This window comes from Anser brachyrhynchus (assembly GCF_964034855.1).
Source record: "Anser brachyrhynchus genome assembly, chromosome: 10".
NCBI lineage: Eukaryota > Metazoa > Chordata > Aves > Anseriformes > Anatidae > Anser > Anser brachyrhynchus.
In genome coordinates this window covers 12,763,502-12,783,463 of record NC_137705.1, presented here as the reverse complement: position 1 = coordinate 12,783,463, position 19,962 = coordinate 12,763,502, and the positions used below count along the sequence as shown (strand labels likewise).

Genomic DNA, 19,962 nt, shown 5'->3' with positions numbered 1-19,962 from the left:
TCATGTAAGGTAACAAAGCTTTTCCTTGAAAATTTTCTGTTAGTTTGCTGCTTGAATGTTTCATTTTTAAGAATGCGTACTTCTCTCAGCTGAATTTCTTCAGTTCTATGAAAATAGTCTTAGCATGTTAAATAGAGCCATCTTTATGAGCAGTGCAGGAGCAGCATTTATCATTAGCTTCTTGTGCAGCAAGATAAATGTTTTTTTGGTCAGACAAAGTTTTCATTGCAAATGCAAGGTAGGTCGTCTTCCATTAAAGATTTTAGGGAGGGTAGTTCCAGAAATCCGTGTAAGACTGTTCCTAAGCACAGTGAGAAATACACAGTCTCTGTGCCATAACTGTTTGTTCTACGGAAACTTCTTGTTTACCACTTCACGTGTTTTTATATGGGTTTAAAATAGGTTTTTTTGAATGTTTATTGTGACCCTTTAATGGAAATCATTGGATTTGAGGGTTTGCTTCGGTGGTTTTGCTTTGTATTTTTAATTAGCAGCATAGAGCTACTGATGTTCATTTACTTTGTTGTCACAGCTCAAAGAGTTTGTGCTTGATGTAGTTTTGAATGTGTCATTTCATAAAATCTAGCAATTCAGTTTGCACTGTAGTTGATACTAAGTAGAGATAAACACTTGCATCCTCAAATTGACACGAGGGATTACTTTTTGTATCTGCAGAATGTAAAAGCTCTAATAGGTGTCTTCAGAAATCCAAGGCATTTATTTTTTTCTGAGACTCTGTGACTGTAAATAGTGATTTTGATCTGTTAAGTTTGAACATCCATGTAAACAGTATCTGAAATGAATGGAAAACAAAAATTTAGATAAAATGTGAATAGTAAAAATACAGTCACTCAAGTTAAATCTTTATTTGCTCTGTTAGTTATGTATTTGCAGAGTGACTCTTAACATAAGGTAAGGAGGATTAAGTACTGCTTTAAAATGATTTCTGTGTTCCAAAACGAGGAGAGTTAGAAGTGCTTTATATAATTATTTGGCTGAATTAAGGCTTTTCTTTTTTTAAATCTTATTTCTGTTTTATTCTTGAAATGGTTTAGGGACTGAATTCTTCTGGTATATACTGAATTTTCAGTTGAAATTGTGGCTGCACATAAATCTGAGAGAAGTTAAGCAGTGATCTTCTGTAGTTCAAGTGGTGTGGAGGTTCCAGCTGATCCATTGACTCACCACGGGCACACCTCTCCTGCTCCTGGAGTTTGTAGGGCAAGATGCTTGTAAATATGCATTTGTAATGCAAGTGTAAACCTTTAGAAAGAGGGGAGTGGAAGAGTAAAAGGTGATGGTTATTCCCGAATAAAGATTTCTAATAGTTCTTGTCTTACTGGGAAGGAAGCACACGTGTGGCATTCTGGCCCAGTGCAATAATGTTTTACTGTAACTTACAGGATTTTACTGTTGAGTGAATTGCTTTGCTTAATGACTATAATGCTCTCTTAAAGTTGAGGGAAAACTGGGGGGGGAAAAAATGCCAGTTAGACATTGAATGTATGAATGATTATGTACAGAGGGATTTTCTAAAATTGTTTAGTACATTTGTAAATGATTTTAAACACCATAATTTAGACATTAGTAGAATACTTAGAAATAAAGTACTGAGTTCAGTGAGTTTGAAATGCCTACAGGTTTTCTTTCAGAACAGTGTCTGTGCGAGTTGGCCTGGGATTTTTCATTTTTTTTTTACCTCGTTACTCTGAACTATCGCTGTGGCTTAACACTCATGTTTACTGTTTCTGTTATTTAAATGTTCAAGCTAAACCTTTCAAAAGGAAGTGAAGAAAACGTCACCATTCCTGATGCGCCTATTAAGAAACACTGAGGTTATAAAACCGTTGAGAAACTCAGAGAAGGTGAACGCTGCTGGCTGGCGGTGGACGATAAGTGAAATGCTTTGAGCTGGTTCTTGTTAGCTCTGCTTGACTGACTGGTGTTGGGAGTCTGGAGACAGTGAGCTGCCGAGCCTGGAATCTGGCAGGCTGTCCCGTGTGCAGTCAGTAGGTAGATAGGCTGTTCAAGCTGTCCAGCTTTGAATTAGGTGTGTAAAATGCAAATTAACAGTGTAAGGGGGGGACCTTGGTTAAGTGCTTATTTGGTCTTGTACCTAACTTTAAGAAGGAGATGAGAAAAGCAAGCCGTGCAACAAACAAACATCAGGGGAGAAAACAAAAGTAGCTTATTTGTCCCATGAGAACTTGTAAAGAATTTCCTAAAGTATTTGTGCTCATGTCTGCAAGTGCAGCACTCCTTGGCTTTTAGGATACCTTCTGTTGAAGGTTGAACCTATAGTGCAGGATGTTCTGTGGTGTGCTTCTGGTCGCTTACATGCTTTGGACACATCTCAGTTCTGTGGTGGGAGGGAACCTGTCTGCACTCGGGTCCTCCACATGCCCAATTTTCCTTACAAAAGAAACCAGAGCATGTAAACAGGGAGGAAGCTGGGGACACAGCGTGGAGCAGCTCTGAAAGCAGATGGCTGGGAGAAGGGAATATCTGCACGCTGCCCAGCATGCCTTCCCTGCAGTTGGGTGCCCTGTGAAATGCTACTGCTGCATGGCATAGACCTGGTGAGAAAGAGGGAACTTGTCAGGATGCAAGATATTGAAACGCACAAAGAAAGCTGAGAACTGACTCCTGACACTTCCCTAAAAACTTAGCTGGGGGATAGTGAGCGCTGTCAAGGAATGTGCTGTCCAGTAAAGCCAGGAGATGTGTAAAGGCTGAGCTTGTGTGCACGTTTCTTTCCAGGAACTGCCATTGAGTCTCTCATTTAAGAGTATCTAAAATTAAGCTGGTTCTTCAAACCCCTGCTGTCAGATGGCAACAGAGGAAGGAGGTAGTTTTAAGATCCCGCAGGAAAAGGACTTGCTTCCTCCTTTTGAAGCCCGGGATAGGAGGGCTAATTACTGCCTACTAAGGGAAGCAGCGTGGAAAGGTACTTTGATGTGAGAGAATCTTACACACCATTTATTGCCTTTATCTTCCAGGTTATGTAGCTTCAGTGAATATTCACATGGATCTGTATATAAGCAAGCAGGAGAGCTGTTACTGATCTCTATATAAAATGATCATTCCGTTCTTATTATAATAATAGCATCTTGTTTTAAGACTGGGCAGGCAGTCTTTAATCTGAAGCATTTTACATGTTTTCAACAGGTAAACAGTTTGTAAAAATCCGTCTAGTCAATTGTTCTAGCAAGAGAGTCATTTTTTTATTTTTATTTTTATAAATGATGGTGTTAAAATAATGCAAAGCTATAATAATCCAACAAAACATTCTGTCTGGCTTCATCATCTACAGGTTTTGATATGCCTGGTATTTGCATAGGACCTCAGTACACTGCCAGGCTGCAGGAGAAAACTATGATTCAGAGGAGTACAGAAGAAACAATGGGGGAACACATTTCTCCTGAATTTGTATGTAGTCATGTTGCTCTTAATGCTGCCAATTCGCAGAAACCCAAGTTATTTTCCTTTGAAGCAAACTATGGATAACATCTAATCCTAATTCAAGGTTATTAAAACTTCATACTAATACTAGACTATGCTACCTAATTATAGGTAGCGTAAAAGACTTGCTGATTTTTCTTTAATCAAAGTATAAATAGTCTTGTCTACAGCCATATTAAATTTAAGTTTGGATGACAAGCCTCTTGGTATGTGAAAGCTTACTACTTAAGAGCAAACTTGGTTTTTTTGTGGGAAGGCTGTGTTTATACTGGGGGTGCAGCCGGAGTTTCATGTGAACTGAATATGAAGGTTCATCTGGTTTTTGTTTTCCTTCAGAGTAGATGGGCCAGTGTGAACGGGACTGATCTGATGCATGCCTGAATGCATCAAGCGTTTATTCAGTGTCATTATCATTCTTAATGACTGCAGAAACCAAGCTTGCTGAGTTTCCTTCCGTGTCCTAATGGAACTGTAGATCTTGAAACAATTCTTTAAATGTTATTACTTAGGGTTACCAACGCATATCCTACCAGTTGTTTTAATTCTCGCTCTTTTAGTAAGTGACTCATTCTGCTGGTTTGCTTTAGTTTCTGGACTTTCTCTTTTGTTCTTCTGAGAGTCTGGATAATGAATGGTAGCAAAACTTAATATATTAAATGTCAGGAACACATTTCAAGAAAATGTTTTTGTGAAGAAAAAGCCTCCCTGTTCTCAGAACAGCAATATTTTTGAACTGCTGATTAGACATGGAAAAAATCTGCATGGTGATTCCAGTTCTTTTGGAGCATATGGCCAACTACTAGCACGGTATTTTTTTTTTTACCACTGAATAGGAAGTTCACTTCCTATGCTTAATCTGAAAAGGCTTTGACAACATTATGATTTTGACACATGCTTACTCTGGATAGAATTTCAGTAATTTACGTAATTTCGGTAGCAGGAACATTGAAGCTGAGAAACCTAATTTTCAAATCTGAGAAGCAGAAGAATTGTTAATGTGAATTGTGAAATGTAGTGTAAACGTTGCTTCTGTATGAAGACTTTAGACTGTAAAGATGGAATTCACAGTTCAGACAACCAACGATATATATGCTACAATTAATGACAACCTCGATATGAAAAATACTTAAATAAAATAAACAGACCTGGTTTATTTTCTGATAGGTGCTTTTTTTTTTCCATTGAATTTGTTCACTTTACCAAATTTGGATGAGTGCGTGTAATTGTTGCCCTCTAGTGGTTGCAGCTCAGGTTTAAATAGTTGAAAAAAGACATTTTCATGCTTGCAGACTGTCTTTTTTTTTCGTTGTTGGTCTGTGGGACTGCATGGTGTTTCCTTGTCAGATGAGTAACACCAAGATTTTACAAAGAAAAAACATAATATTGATGTTATGTAAATTGATAGAGGATACTGAGGATACTGGCCGTAATTACTATGGTGTAATTAAAAAAAAATGTATTTCATGTATAATTTAATTATTTCCTAATCTTAAGAAAATATTATTTGGGCCCCTTTGGTATGTTAGTTAAACGTTTTGGGACATGCCCTTGGCAACCACATGGGAAGAATTATGTGACATTGCTAACCTTTTGGCGAGGCTGCTAATCTTTTGGTAAGGTTCACCTTTTAGTTGAGTGGATTTTTTTATTATTATTTTTTTAAAGTGTATTCAAGTCATTTAGGCCTACACTAATTTCGCCTTTTGTGATTCTGTTCTGTTCAGCAGCTTTTCTTGGTAGGTAGGATAGTTTTGCTTTATATGTTCTCTACAACTGGCCTTTATTTATTTATTTATGCCTACTTTAAAGTATCATGACTGAATTAATGAGAAAAATCACTTGATGGCCCTTCATTCAGGGATGAATAATGTACAAGGCCACCACGCTAAGCGGGACAAGGTCCCTTGATGCGTAGCTGCATGGAAATGCATGTTAGTCAGGGACCAGGCATTTTTCTATAATCTTGTATGTGCTTTTCAGGTGGAAACTATCTATACACCCCACCCTCTTTTTTTTTAATCAGTCTGGAGCAAAAAATAATGCTTATCTAAACTCCTTTTTTTTTTTTTCCCCAAAGGGTCGAGGTGGAAGAAGGTGAAATTATTTTTTTTCTGATGATGATACTTAAGTGCAAAGAATGGCCTGAGTAAATACATGTATGTAGCATCAGCAGCTTACGATTGGTGGTCTCAGGGTGTGAACTGTGGAAAAAATCCACTGCATGTTTCTAGTAATTAATGCCTGTCCTGTTAGTAAGGATAATATTATATTGTGTTTTGACCTTTGGATAATATGACCTGAGATCTGCCTGTAGATGCCTCTGGTTTTCATACACTGAAGGATCTGCCATTTGAAAAATTGCCTGATGACTGTTTAAAGAATTAAAGCATCTAATTTTTATTCCCATATGACATTTATCATGGGGGATATTTCTTGGGTGACAGTCTAGATCCATTGGGGCTAGAAGGAAGTTCTTTTTGTACTTTGAAAAAATGTTTGCTTTAGAAGGAAATACGGCGCGTTGATTGATAACATATTCCTGATTAGTGTGGGCTCCTTCCCTCTCTGGCTGTGCAGCTGCAGGGCTGAGGTTGCCAGCAGAGCTCTGCAGCTCCCTTCCCTGTGCTCCTGGTGCCCCCTGGCAGGTTGGTCATGTGGGCTTGCACGTGTTCTGAGTGCTTTTTTTATTGACAAAGAGATTTGAAAAGGCATTCAGGTTTCTTTACCTTGTCCGAAGAACAAAAGTCGTGGGCATGGTGTTATCAGCGTGATGTCCCTGGTGACTTTCTGAAAGTGATGGAAAATAACTAGAAAAAAGGATACTGAAAGACTTTGCATGGAGAGCTGTGCTGCAATAATTAGCTTGGTAAGTTTTGCCACGTTAGCAAAGCTTTTAATCTGTAAACCCAAGGTGCCGTGGATGTGATTTTTGCCCTTCACTAAGACCAGTATAAATCGTGAGTCACTGTGTTTGAAACTGCAATTACCGTGCTCCTGAACATCCTACCTGCGCTCTGCCGGGGCTGGGCTGGCTTTCCGGCCCCAGGAGACTGCACAGATGGCTCACTAACATCCTCCAAGATCACCCATCAGAAGCAGCTTGCACCATCTATCGCGTCACTGGCAGACTCGTCTCAGTACGTGGATGTGTGCTCTAGGTATTTCCTTCCTTAAGCTAGAAAAATGGTGAACATTTTTTTAATGTCTAATCATTGATCTCAAAAGGACACCAGAATAATCAGCCTTTTGTTTGCAAATATTTGTTGCTGCCTGCTTTGGAAGTCTTGACCTGAGAGTGAGTTGCAAATAAATCCAGCCTCCTCCCAGACTATTTTCACTCTCACTTTGTTGGAGGTATGACTTGGCAGTGCCTTGAGTACAAATAAACTCCCAATTGTCAAATTTCTCCTCTGTTCTGGAAAATGAATTTTCCATCTTTGGACGGAGCCGCACCCTTCTCTGACAGTGTTTTGTTTCCAGTTAATTACATTTGCTCTCTGTATGGAATGGTCAAGTTCAAAACACAGAATGGAAATAAATTTAATTTAGTACTTAAAAAGAATAAAAATGTTTTGCTCTTTACGTGACCCAGAGAAGTTTTCAGAAACAGGTGGAGGAGCAAAGCGCCCTGGTGACCTCCTGCTTTCAGTGTGGAGATGTGTGCAGTGAACTTACCACACTCTGTTAAGGAAATATTTGTGTTTTGGACCTCTTACAGAAATACTTGGTTTGATGTGATTAAAATTAGTGCGGTGTCACTTGTGCTTAGGCAGTTGTTTTGAGTTAGAATTTGTGCTTCTGCCTCTTTATTGGCTGCATGGAGTTTATAGCACCATAGCATAAAACTTATCCCAGTACGGTCATTTTAACTGTAGTTTAGAAACGTGCTGAACATTTTAAAATCTATTGTGTTAATAAATAGTTTGGGAGCAGATGGTGTCAGAAAGCAAGACGTCTTTGGTTTGCGTAAAGGCGAGGTGAATTACCCAGCTCTGCCCAGACGTGAGTACCAAACACTGCAGTCACATCGCAAGTCTTTGCAGGTGGAACCTGACCCTTACTAAAAGGAAGAAACCCCTTCATAAGTTCTTCAGGATTTTAAAAAGTTTTTATAGGGTTTTATTGTGAAAATTGCTTACCAGACCACACTTCAAGTTGGGAATGTTTGTGAAATCCAATGCGTGTTTTATCTGTATCTGACTGTGTGATCCCCGGGAATTTTCTCTGCCATAAACCAGCAGTAGTACGGCATTAATGACTGTAGGCAAACACGGCAGGACCTTATGCGGAAGGAGTGAAAACGAGGAAAGGTTAAACCAGCTGCAGCAAATTCTCCCTGTATTCTCTATACAGTTAAAAGTGAACACGTGAGAGGAGATTTTTTTCTTCGCAAGTAGAGGAGCTTTGATGTAATGATTAACCAAAGGGAGAAACTTAGCAGTGTGGCAAGATAGCTAGCAGCCTTTGCAGTGCTGCACCGACCTCCGATTGCCTGGGGTTGTGGATGAGAGTTGGAGTTTCTTGATACACCTACTAGCCTCGTGCTTTCTGCTGCTGTAAAGTAGATTTTCTCTTCTGGCTCTTCATCTGGCGAAGTATCGGGTAATCTTGTTGGCTTCTGCTTTTGTTTTCCATTTTCTTGCAAATGAAAAATACTGTTTGGTGATTTAATTAATTTTCTAAAGGAAAATTTCAATTTCAGTTAATTTTTTATGTATCAGTTACCTAGCTACTTCAGGATTTTTGAGGAAGCAGAAACAATGGATAATGTTAGTGTTGAATTTCTTTTCCTATTTTTTTGCTGAGCCAGCTCCTGGTAGTATTTCAAGATTTTATTTTTTAACCTTTTTTTAAATCTATCTTCTGCTTTTTCTGTCAATTCTGCCTGTCCTCCAGTGTCTTCCCACTGAAACAGTTCAGCATTTCTTTTAGTAGGTGTTATGGATCTTTGGGTTTCATTTTTATTTGTGCCAAATTTTAATAATGTCATCCTCTTACAATTTAAGGAGTAGAACAGATTTATGCCTTACTTCTGGTCTTAAATTAGAGCAAACTTATGCTTAAACATGACAAACCTGCCTTTTTGTCACACTTTTCATCGCTATAGTCAGCGACAAGACCATGGTTTTTGTTTTTTGCTGTTTTTTTTTCCAATCCTGTACTCAAGCATTCCTATAAAGTTGGTTAGGGAAAGTAACTGTCATGTGTAATCAATTCTCTTGATCATGAATTTAGGAATAAGTAATTTAGTTCTCTGAATAGTTCTAGTGTTCTTCCCTGGTGCAGAAATTTAGTACAGGTGCTTTTCGCACATAAAGGTGAGAAACTGCAGTGATAAATTGCAGACTTCTAGGAACATACATTTGAAAAGAAATTAGTTATGTGGGAACCTGTTCTTTGTAGAGCTAGTAATTCTTTGCTTATTTTACCTGCATATCTGTTTCCAACGAATACAGGCTTCAGGACTGCACGCTTCAGGATGTTGTTTACTTTCATTATTGCAAAGTTCAAATATTTCATATTGCCAAAGTCCCATAAAAGTATTACAGCAAACAATAGCATTGAGCAGTTAGTTGAGTTTTGGAGGAAAGTATTCATGCAAGGGCATCAGGATTGATGAATATTTCTGCAATTTTTTACACCTAGAGGTTCTTGTGCTATCTTAAGCGGTTATCCTGAAGAAGTTTGAATTTCTGGGTAATCACCTATTCAGTCTTTTTTTCTTTTTTCTTTTAGAGCCATGTTGAGTTGCAGTGTATTTCCATAACTGGTTTATACAGAGAACGCAGTAACATTAAAAGGAATGCCAGAAAGTCACCTTGTCCATATGTTTGCCCCAGGTTAAGTCTTTGTTATAGTGATAGAAATTGATGTAAATTATACAAAGTAATCACTGGTTATCACTGTGATAAATAATACGTAGCCATATTAAATGTAGTAATAATAATAATAATTCTTGTGTAATAAGAAAATTAGCTTTCTTAAGTAGAGCAGAACAACTACTTACTCAGCAACAAGTATAATGTCCTTCTGGAAAACCTGTTTTTTATCCTTTACTGTTTGTATGAATCTGTAACACTAGCCAGGTTTTTAATATGAAGCTACAGGATTATTTTTTTTCAAAGTATCTGTATGTCGTAAAAGATATTGTCATCTGTGACAGCAGCCATGCAAAATAAGTCTCTTCGTTATATTGCATTTGTAGTCTAATGAGTCAGCCTGGGCATCTCAGGACCATGTGAGTAACCATTCTCAGGACTGCACTTTATCGTTCGTTTCCTTTAGCTTAGCACTTGCAGCAGCAATATACCTTAAAATATCTCAGCATCTTCAGGCTGAAAATTCACCTTTTTTTTCCCCCTCAAGAACATTGTGTGAAATCAGTAGTGAGTTGGGAAATCGGTCCTGTTTCTGTTTTCAGAATGGAATTGCTGCTGCTTTTCCAATGCTGTTAATGCCCGTAGCTATTTTGTGAGTTACTTACCAAGGGGTTTTAAAACAGGCCGTATGTGAAGTGACTGACATTAAGATTCAGCTCTGAAGAAAATTAATTGAAATCTTTTCTAGTTGTCCTAAAGTCATCCAGCATTTGTAACTGAAGGCTGATTTGGGGGAATTCTAGTGAACTGTGAGGACAAAAGTTAAGTAAAAGAGGTATTTTAAAGAGTAGTAATTAGTAACTATGGTGACAGATGTCTTACAGTAGCAAGTCAGTCAGCTATATATAAACCAAATTACTTGTAAATCAGAACTCTTCCTCTAGATCTCATCTCTTTAAAAATAGTCTTTTGCATCAAAACTAGTGACATTGATGTAGAGAGAGATCTATTTTTGCATAGCGTTCTCACATTTTTTGGTAAAAAAAAAAAAAACTCAAGGTTTTTCTGGAGTATCTTGTCATCTTGCTGCTCCTGATTGTGCCTGTATTTCTGGATTATTTGCATAATCTACGGACAGAGCAGTGTTCGTGAGTAACTTTTACCTTTTTAAACCAGCTTATTCCACATCTTCTATTCACCACAGAAAACTTTATTCAGTAAGCAGAACGAATATTGTGCATTGTGCCTAGGATTGCTTCAGGTCACATCCTTCAACGTCAGTCTTCTACATGGATGTTGATTATGGAAGTTTGAGTTATGAAGTGTTCCTGTGCAGTAGAGGATGTTCAGGACTCATCCTCTCATCCTTCTATTCTGTGATGGGGTGTTTTATGGCATTTTTCGGTTACAGAATGATTATTGGGGGTATTAAATTCACAGCTGTCAAACTAGGTTATAAATTGTTTCTAAGAAGAGTTTGTGAGGTTAATAGAGTGCTGGCAGTTATGCCAGAGGAGTGTGAGGTCAGGTAAGTTAGCAAGGGTAGTCAGCCTTTCCGATGATGCTTCTATTCTTCTTGGTTGGTTCCAGTTTAAAAAAAAAAAAAAAAAAGAGAGAAAGACAGGAGCATCTTTTGTGCAAAGTTTTGGATGAGTGCACAAGCACAGAGTAAAAGCACTGCTCTCAGTGTAAAATATCACTTTAACATTGGTATCTTACCTGTGTCTCATATAAAAGGATATTTTCTATATAAACTTCCCAACACACTTCTGTCTTTTTGCCAGAAGTTATGTTGTTCTAGGTTTTGATAGTTCCTTATAGAGCTAAAGCAAATAAAAGAAACCTGGAAGTGGGTTAGTGATGGCCATACAGTTTTGTACTGACCGGCGTTCCAGGAACCGTGACACACTTCATTCACTAATATTTTATGAAAGCAAATCTGATGTAGTTTTTCATTGTTTTCTAAGTTTATCTCCAGTTTCAGATAGCTGCCTTTGTAATACAGACAACTCCGTATTCTGGTTGCAATATGTACTTTGCAGTCTTAAGAATCTGACATAGAGCAATCGCTTGAAACCAGACAGTTGGCATTGTAAGTGCAGGCTGCTCTCTGCCATGCTCTTCTCAAAGAAAAAAAAAAAATCTGAAACTGCTCTGAGTTGTTCAGCTGTACTTGCCATCAAGCCAATTTATCTGCTCCTTCCCCATCACAGAAAGCAGAAAACTAGGGTGGCGGTAGATTCAGCTGTCCCAGTTCTTCTGTCCATTGCCACATGTGAGTTGAAGATACCATTCACCAATTGTACCATTCACCTTGGCTCTGAATGGTACAGTGGGTGTGAAAGGTGTGTGGGACTGGTTTGGACCTGTAAGCAGCAATCCATAATTACAGTACGCTTTGGGAGATAAACAGTAGAGAGATTATTCCACAGTCTTTTATTTATATCCATAAGCTTTAAATTGTGACCGTGATTTTTTTTATTAAACTGGAGAACTTGGATTGTGATTTAGTTGGAGGTCCTGAAGTTATACTTTTAGCCATCTTCTGCCAATCTGTTCTATATAATTACTCTGAACAATACAACAATATAAGTTGAGAATTTAATTTAATAATAAATAGCCCAAACCATTTACATAAAAGTCCTTTACGTTCCACGTAGATCATTCTAAAGCTGAATAATTAAACATTTTTTTATTTTTTTAATGGTGTTTCAATTATATTAGGAAATGGTCGTTATTAAAAAATTCTCTTGAAGTAAATGTTTGGCATCCTGTCTGAATTTTCCTGATCTAAAGATTACGCGTTGAAGAATAGCATAATGTTGTTGACCATAGGTAACCTTGAGTCCTGAACTTTTCATCTTCAAACAAGTAAGTTACAACTACTAGCAAACACGGGGTTTTAGTACTAGCTTAGAAAGTAACTTCTGCCTGATTGGCCTGACAGGTAGGAGGTGGTATTAACTCTACAAACATGGTTTTTGGTGGGTTTGTTGTTGTTTTTGTGTGCACCAGTGCTTTCAGTATACCGTTATTTAGAATTGTGGTAAGTGTGTACTCGCCAGCTAAAGTAAGAATTGTGTCAAGAAGAGGTCGAAAGAACGAACTGCACTGAAACGTTTGCAGGTACAACGCATCTGGAAATGTTTGCTCGGTTTTATTGAGAAAGGTGACCTTTTGATACAAAGGCAAACACTGGAGTAACTTGAGGCTGGACGTAGACATATGTTCTGGGCGCAGGTTGAGCTGTCAGCGTCTGGCTGCTCCGCGTCTCCCCTTTGCCTGAGGTGGTTCCTCCTCCCCTGCCTCTTGGCTTCCTTGCCCCGTCGCAGACCCTGTGCCCATTTCAGGCAAAGGCGGCTGAGTTAGCTCAAACAAAGCTCCGCTGAATGACAGGGCCCGTAGTGAATTTGAAAGCACTCGAACTATCAGGGCATGGCAAGCAGCAGAGGGATTAATACTTCAGAGCACTTCAGCCACATCCAGAAAAGGTTGTCTGTTTATACCCCGACTGAGTTATGCAGGCACAAAGCTGCTTTTACTGCTGCAGTTTATTTTGCTTGACAACAGATAGGAGCAACCAGCAGGGTTGTCCTGGCAGTACAATCAACAAACCTTCAAGGTGTAAACAGACACGAGCCACTTGGGCAGCAGAAGAGCGGTTCCCTGCTGTCCTCTCCTTCCTGCCCCTTGGGCCTGCTGGCAGCTTTGGACGTATGGCGCTGAATTCCTGGGGATACCTGAGGACTTCAGACTTCAGCCTTTTTCAACAGAAATGGTGGATTTAGATTAGGCTTACATCCTAGTTGAAAGCTTAGGGTGAATATTTTTGCCCAGTCTTGTATCAAAGAGGATTTTTGTTCTTTTTTTCCTTAATGCGTGGAAAGAGTGGTTAAATTTATTTTCCAAACAGGCTACTGTAAACTAAAAAGCAACTTCTGCTTCTCTCTGGGCACCTTCAATAATTATGGTCTCTGAATAACCTGCTGCTTCTCCTTCAGTCCAAACAATCTGCATGGCAAATCCCTCTCTTCGGCTTGTCACTTGTAGTTTCACAGCATGTGCGTGCCTCAGGTAGCTGGTGGAATCCCTTTAAAAAGAGATTTGCTGAGAACTCAGAAGTTAATGCCCTAGTTTTGTGTCCACATTGTTTAAGGAGCTGGAGTTCAGTGAGCAATGAGCTATTAGGTCCATGTGTTTAGCAAATATAAAACTAAATAGAAAAGCAGTTTTGCTTGATGTACCCCACCCTGTGAATTATGCTTGCTTATGGAGAAAAATACTTCTACTTCCTTGATAGGTGGGTGGAGTTAGTCGAGTGAGAGGAAAGGAATTTAGGATGTGTCTAAGCAGACCAGAATGAGGAACTCAATCAATTGAATCTGGAGATAATTTAGCATTTGAACTTCTCATCTATCTTACAGCCAAAGGAGCGACCTGGAATTCATTGTGGTTTGTACAGTGCACGCTGTTAGCAGAAGTGCTGTTCCCAAATCCAGAAAATACTCGGTGTTAATACTTTCTGGAATATAAAGTGATCTATTAATTGTATGGGAGAAGAAAATTTTGGCTGCGGTGTGATAAATGTTGGCCATGTTGGTTTGACCCCATTATGTATTGTTTTAAGATCCTTGTGCACAATTCAGGTTGTGCACAAGCAATGTACTTCACCTCACAGTAGAATACTCAGCGTGAAGCAAAACCACAGTTGTGTTATTTAGATCAGTTTTTCACTAAGTATTACTAAAAGTTGAGTATTCCAATTTTTACAGCCTCATTTATTTGCTGCATTTCTGTATTGGCTTTAGTCCTCAGGGGCTGTGTTTGTAATACCAGCATTAATCATTCCGTGAGTGGTCTTATAGTTTGTAGCACGGTAAGGGGGAAGAACCTCTCATCTTCAGCTGCAGCATTTCTGGCTTTACTGTTCTGGCTGACAGCCTTGCTGCACCTTTGTGGTAGTAAATACAGCAAAAAGGAATTTGTCATCTCCTTTGCATCAGAATTTGACATTTAAATCTTGCTGGACTAAATTGATGCCTTCAAGTCTGTGAAACGGGGCTCTGAAGTGCGTGGGAGTTGTGCATGCTTCTTTCACACAGGAAATAAAGATGAGGAAAAGGGTAACCGAGGAAGCCCTGAAATAGGGAGATTCTTTCCATATCATTTGTCTAGGCATGTAATGTATTGAATTAATAAGGTATAAGCAATGGCCTACATTTTGGTGCTTATTATTTACTTAATAATTTAGCAATGGAATAAGGATGATGTGCAAGTGTATGCTGCGGTCTGTGTCTGCGTTTTTAGAGAGAGTTCACTCCTCTTCGTGAAGTGAGTCTTAGATCTGCAGAGGCAAAGTGCCTCAGTTCTTCAGTAATTCTTCTCTCTTTAATTCTCGGTGTAATTGTCCTGAACAGAAGTTTGAGGTTGAGGGGGTAGCAGTAGTGTACTCTTAAATGGAAATGGAAAAGGATGGCTTTGTGTAGTGATTGCAAATGTTCTGCGAGTCTGTCTCGATCGCCGTGCTTTGTTTACTGCCTTACTGCATTATTGGTGTGTTTCCATTCTGGAGGCTTGAGGTTTCTGTTCATTGTATTGTACTTGCAGTAGTTAGATCATGAGTTTTTGGAAAAAAGAACATTATTTGAATGATCAAGAACTCATCAATAGAGTACTTACTCTTTAAACATTGGTTTCTTCTAGGCTAGTATGTGAAGCCTTCATTCTCCACCTTTACCTTGGGCTTTGCAATGAAAAGCTACGCAATAGACAGATCTCTTATCTTTGGCTTCTACATGTGTGTGATTGATTATTATACACTGCTGGGTTTTGAGGTCTTAATCTTGTTCTGAGAAAGCTAAAACGTTAAACTAGCAAGTTCACTGATGATCTGTTTGCCTACACTTTAGGCTAATTCTAGAACTTCATGTTAAATTTCTAGGTTGATCCGTAGGGAAATAATGCAGTGTACTGAGAGAAATGCTGTATATAGTCAAAATGAAGGTGCAAGAAGGGAGTGCTATAAGCAAGTCTTGTAGAAGAGACTAAAACAGAAGCACATCGGTTGTTTGTTTTGCCCTAGTGTTGTACTGTAATTAAATTCAAGTAATTAAATTGCTGGAAAAGCGTGCTTCTCTCTTTCAAGATTTTCAGTGCATCTCTGACCCCGTCCTTTGTCTTTTCTGAGATCTGTCGGAAGTGTCTCATCCTATACCAGAACTGCATATGGCTTGGAAGCACACGCTAAGTGAGGAGTTACCTTCAGCCTACCTGCTGGAAATAGTGTGTTATCCTAGTATATGTTAATCAGAGTGATTTTTTTTTTCCTTTGGTTTTATTTCATTGAAGAAAAGTCGCCTGCATTTCATATGTAAAGCTAGAATCTGGCCTTCTGGAGCATCACAATTCTGTAACTTTCTAATATTAGCTAGAATGCATACACTGTGCGTAAATTTCATGTATTGTCGTAGTCGTGAGCTGTCTCAGGAAGATTTTTTCTGTGTCAGTACTTAGAAAATACTAGTTTTGTTTTTTTTTACAGGGGGAAAAAATGCATAGTGCTATCTATCTAACTGCATGAAAGTAAAATGTGTTCTGTGATTTAGCAAGCTCCTGGTACTCTTTTGAGTCATTGACCTAGAAAGCAATGGAATTTAAATGGAGTAAGATTTTTTTATCCAACGCAGGTCAAAGCAGAGGAGGTACTTTTTTCACTTTGCAGAACTGAACAGTAACTTGAAATGTGAGCAATGCTACATAATTCCTTGTAAAGTGTTGTGGAAACAGAAATATAACTTTTTGGAACTTAACGCCATTTCTGAATAATACGGGCTGTCCTGGAGAAGTTTGAGTGTACAAATGAACTGCAAGTTTTACTTTAAAGTAGTCTCCTTAAATTTTGTGGAAGCAGTGTGGTAGGATGTCCACAGTTAACTGAGTTTATTAATGAGGTGTAAATGGGAGAGGATGTAAATGAACATAAACCCATAAATGACTATGGAAGAAAAGTGGGATGGAATTTTTTTTCTGTCCGAGAAGGTGTTAGGATACTGGAGAGTGAGTTTTTTTAAATAACTCCATGTTGCCTTGTTGTACCCTAAGTGTAGTTGTCCGCACTAGGGATGCGCTAATTCTTTAACAGGCCTCCAAAGCTGAGGTGCTCTGAGCGCCCACGGTCTGCCCTCTGAAGTGCGGTAGTAGTTAAGGTAAGGCACGGAAGGGCTGAGCCTTCAGCGTGATCTGAAGAGAAGCAGGGATTGCAAAAGCAGGTATAATTAGGTCAGTATATGCTGCCCTTTTATCTGGCACTACCAGCTTAAGCACCTCCTCGTACAACTCGTACAACTCGTGTCAGCTCTCAGAGCTGGTTTGCTGGAGCTAAATAAAGGCTCGAGCCAGAACAGCTGAGGAGGTGGTGGTGAAACTCAGTGATGAGCAATGGGAAAGTGAAATGTTTGGTTAGTCTTCAAGCTGGTTGCTGCTGAAGTTTGTCAGTTCGCACTGAAAATCAGGAAGAACAGCTGATGCTGCTTTCACAGAAGGCCCTGTATTACCTACCTGCAGTGTAACAGGCATCTGGGGAGTTGGGGAACCCACCTAGTACATGGCACATTTCATACTGTATTAAATACCAGTATCCTACCATAAATACCACTTAATGGATACAAGTGTCTGTTTCAGGGCTTGTGCCTGGGTTTGGTTCATGAGGATAACTTCTAACAATGTTACAAAAGTGGTGGAGAAATTGACCTTTGAGAAAGACCATGTCAACTGGTGAAAACTAGTAGGGAAATAACATTTGGACTTGGTACAAGAAAGGGACCATTGCTGGGCTTGCTGGCCAGTTGCTGCACCGAAGACAAGACAGCACTTAGGAAGAAGGTTTCAGTTGAAGTCAGTGCACTTCTACCCAGACAGCAGCTCATTAACATGTTGCTGGTATTACTGATTTCTTCACTAGCTGCAAGAAGCAGAGTAGTTTAATCCTGTTTATAAAAACTTCAAGACGTTTAAAGAGCATCACTTTTCTAAAATTTACATAATGAAATTCAGTAATGTGCATTTTAATGGACATCAATTTGATAATATCAAATCTAATGTGTGTTTCTTAGAGCCATTTATTTAGCTTTTTTTTCCCCCACCTTAAATTTTGTGATCCCACTGGTATTTTGTAAGTTTGGTGTTGCTGATGCTTTGTTGCACTCCGTTTCCTCCGGTAACTCTTCTGTATTTCTGTGTGCTATATTGTCTGTGCTTCACCTGCTGGTTCTGCAGAAATGTGTTTACAAGGGGCAGCGATGAATCAAAAATTTAGAGGAGTAAGAGGCAGGTATTATGCATAGGAAAGAAAAGGGTGGGGAAAAGCAAATAACATGTTTGTTTCTCCTTGCCTGTGACTCACTTTTTCATAACAGAAGGATTTTTCAAGTGGAGCAGAACACTAATTGAAAACAAACAGGATGTAAAAATAATTACCTCTGCACGGAACCATGAGAGGGTTGAAGACTTTCAGATTAGTAAATTAATGAGCTAATTAATTTGATTGACTTTTAAACTGTTATAAAAGCTATATGACTATTATGTTTATATTAATATTTAATAATATATACAGACTACTATTTAAAGTGGGTGGGTCTGATTGTTAATACAATGAATGCAGGTGATATTTCTTGATCTGTCCATAATTCATGTTTACCTTCACCTTTATGAGCATATGACTAATTGATTTTTTTCTTTAAGACCAAAGGCATATCTCTTAGAAAAAAGTCTTTCATGTATTGCTTTTCATGTTACCATCTAGCTGAGCTTTCCTGTTTCGGCATTCACCTTACCTGCTGTATTGAGTCCCAGCTTCTGGACGCAATGGCATTTAAGCTCTCAGGTTAGGGACGCTACTTTATGCCACTCAGGACAAGCACGTGTGTCATGTGCTTGCTGTCATTTCCAAGATGAGATCTGAAGAATACCAGAGCTAGTCTCTCCATTTTAAGACCAGATTTTCCTTCAATATTTTTGGGGTGCTATATTTATCATTTTTTTTGAGGAATATGATAATAGAGACAAATAAAAGCATGTTGTTTTTTTTCACAGAATTCTGAAAAAATAATAGTAATCATCTTCAATTGCTTTCATGGGTAAAACATGTGAATACCCTCATTTCTGAAGGCAACACTTGTCCCCCAGCCTTACACTTGTTTGGGACATGATGAGATTCCTTACAAGTGCAGGCAGTCAGGGACTTCCAGCATCTCATAAGGATCCTTTAATAACTGGCGTTGTCTTGAACTTCTGAAAATGGCTCACGTAGCAGAGCTTCACCTGGCTGTTTAATAACATTCCAGTCCCCTCTTTCATGCTGTCTGCTGAACAGGTCTTAGCCAGTGGCACCGGTCCTCTGCCAGGTGACTCACCTGCGAGGTAACCTCTCCTCAGATGCAGCAGTTCCTCTGAGTAGAAGTCTTGTGTCGTAAGCCATTTCAGATTCAGTAAGTGGCTATTAAAATTGAATTAATTCTATAAATGGATATTTGCAAAGGTACTTGATGATGCAGCAATCTTAAGATTAACATAATAGTGTGAACTAGTTTCCCTGAGAAGTGAAGGCAACCTCATTTTGTTTTCCTTAGTTTCACTGAAGTGTTACTGCAGTTCCCGAATCCTGTCGTCTTCCAAATCTTTTCTGTCCACCCTCAATGCTAGTCTTCCCTCCAGCACATTTGTATCATGGAATGCTGCCATCATAAACTGTATGCAGTTGGAATCGTTGTGAACTAACATAAATTCTTACATAAAAAGTGTTGCTAACAACATCTGATTCTTTCCATGCAGGCAGTAGGTTAAGTATAGTTCATAGCAATTATTTGCATAATGTATGTGCTGGTATTCAATCGTATGTTAAACAATTAAAAATCAAATAAAAATATTTGTTTATAATGTAAAAGTGTTACATCCTGAGGAGAATATCTTGATTTCTACGTTGGGTATCAAGCTATATTTTAAAGCAAATAAAAATTTACTGGAGCTCCAGTTTCATCATACTTGTTTTTTTCTGTATAACTTACTACACTTACTACTCTTTTTGTTTGTTTTTACAGTTCTATCTTCAAGACACTAAAAGTAGTAATGGTACCTTTATTAATAGTCAGAGACTGAGTAGAGGATCTGAGGAGAGCCCACCATGTGAGATTATGTCAGGTGACATCATCCAGTTTGGTGTAGATGTGACGGAGAACACGCGGAAAGGTAAGGGTATGGATCTTTTTTTTTTTTTCCCCAACTATATTTATTAGAACATCTTGCTGCAGTGTAAACTCTAAGAGTAAACGGTATTCCTGTTGTAAGAAAGGAAAAAGTTTTTCCTTTTTTTTTTTTGGTTCCCTTCCCTCTTTTGTGCTGGCAGTGAGTCTGCAGGGTAAACTAGATCAAGAAACTGATTTGCTGAAAACACTAGCTCTGTCCCCCCTCCACCCTGACAACTAGATTTTCAACTGACTTGCTTCCCTAAACCACACTCTTGGGTGGCTGTATGGGTGCTGGTGTGTTTTTGACTAGGTAATGCAGATGCAGAAAAGGAGGCTCAGCTAGGACCATGTTGACCTGTTGTCTCACTTAAATTGCTTAGAGCAATTTTAAAACTTCAGTGTGAGCATGTGTGCATGGGGCTGTGCGCGTAGTTCTTTTG

The 19,962-nt window shown here is 38.8% G+C and overlaps 1 protein-coding gene and 1 long non-coding RNA gene across 42 annotated transcripts in view; both read left to right on the top strand.

Annotated features, from left to right (window-relative positions):
- The window catches only part of SLMAP (sarcolemma associated protein), a 100,950-nt gene that overhangs the window by 15,852 nt on the left and 65,136 nt on the right, over positions 1–19,962 (top strand). For 20 of the 41 annotated variants that reach the window (XM_080606185.1, XM_080606182.1, XM_080606172.1 and 17 more), the window contains one exon: positions 19,376–19,529. In XM_080606185.1, the coding sequence (XP_080462311.1) occupies positions 19,376–19,529 (154 nt within the window). Of the gene's footprint in view, positions 1–6,602; positions 8,065–19,375; positions 19,530–19,962 lie in introns of those variants that run through there. The other 21 variants (XM_080606167.1, XM_080606170.1, XM_080606183.1 and 18 more) reach the window with 4 other exon arrangements.
- Positions 3–19,369, top strand: LOC308200442. The gene is made up of 3 exons (XR_013955617.1): positions 3–3,429; positions 5,540–5,556; positions 18,652–19,369. It is a non-coding gene; the product is annotated as an uncharacterized lncRNA (long non-coding RNA).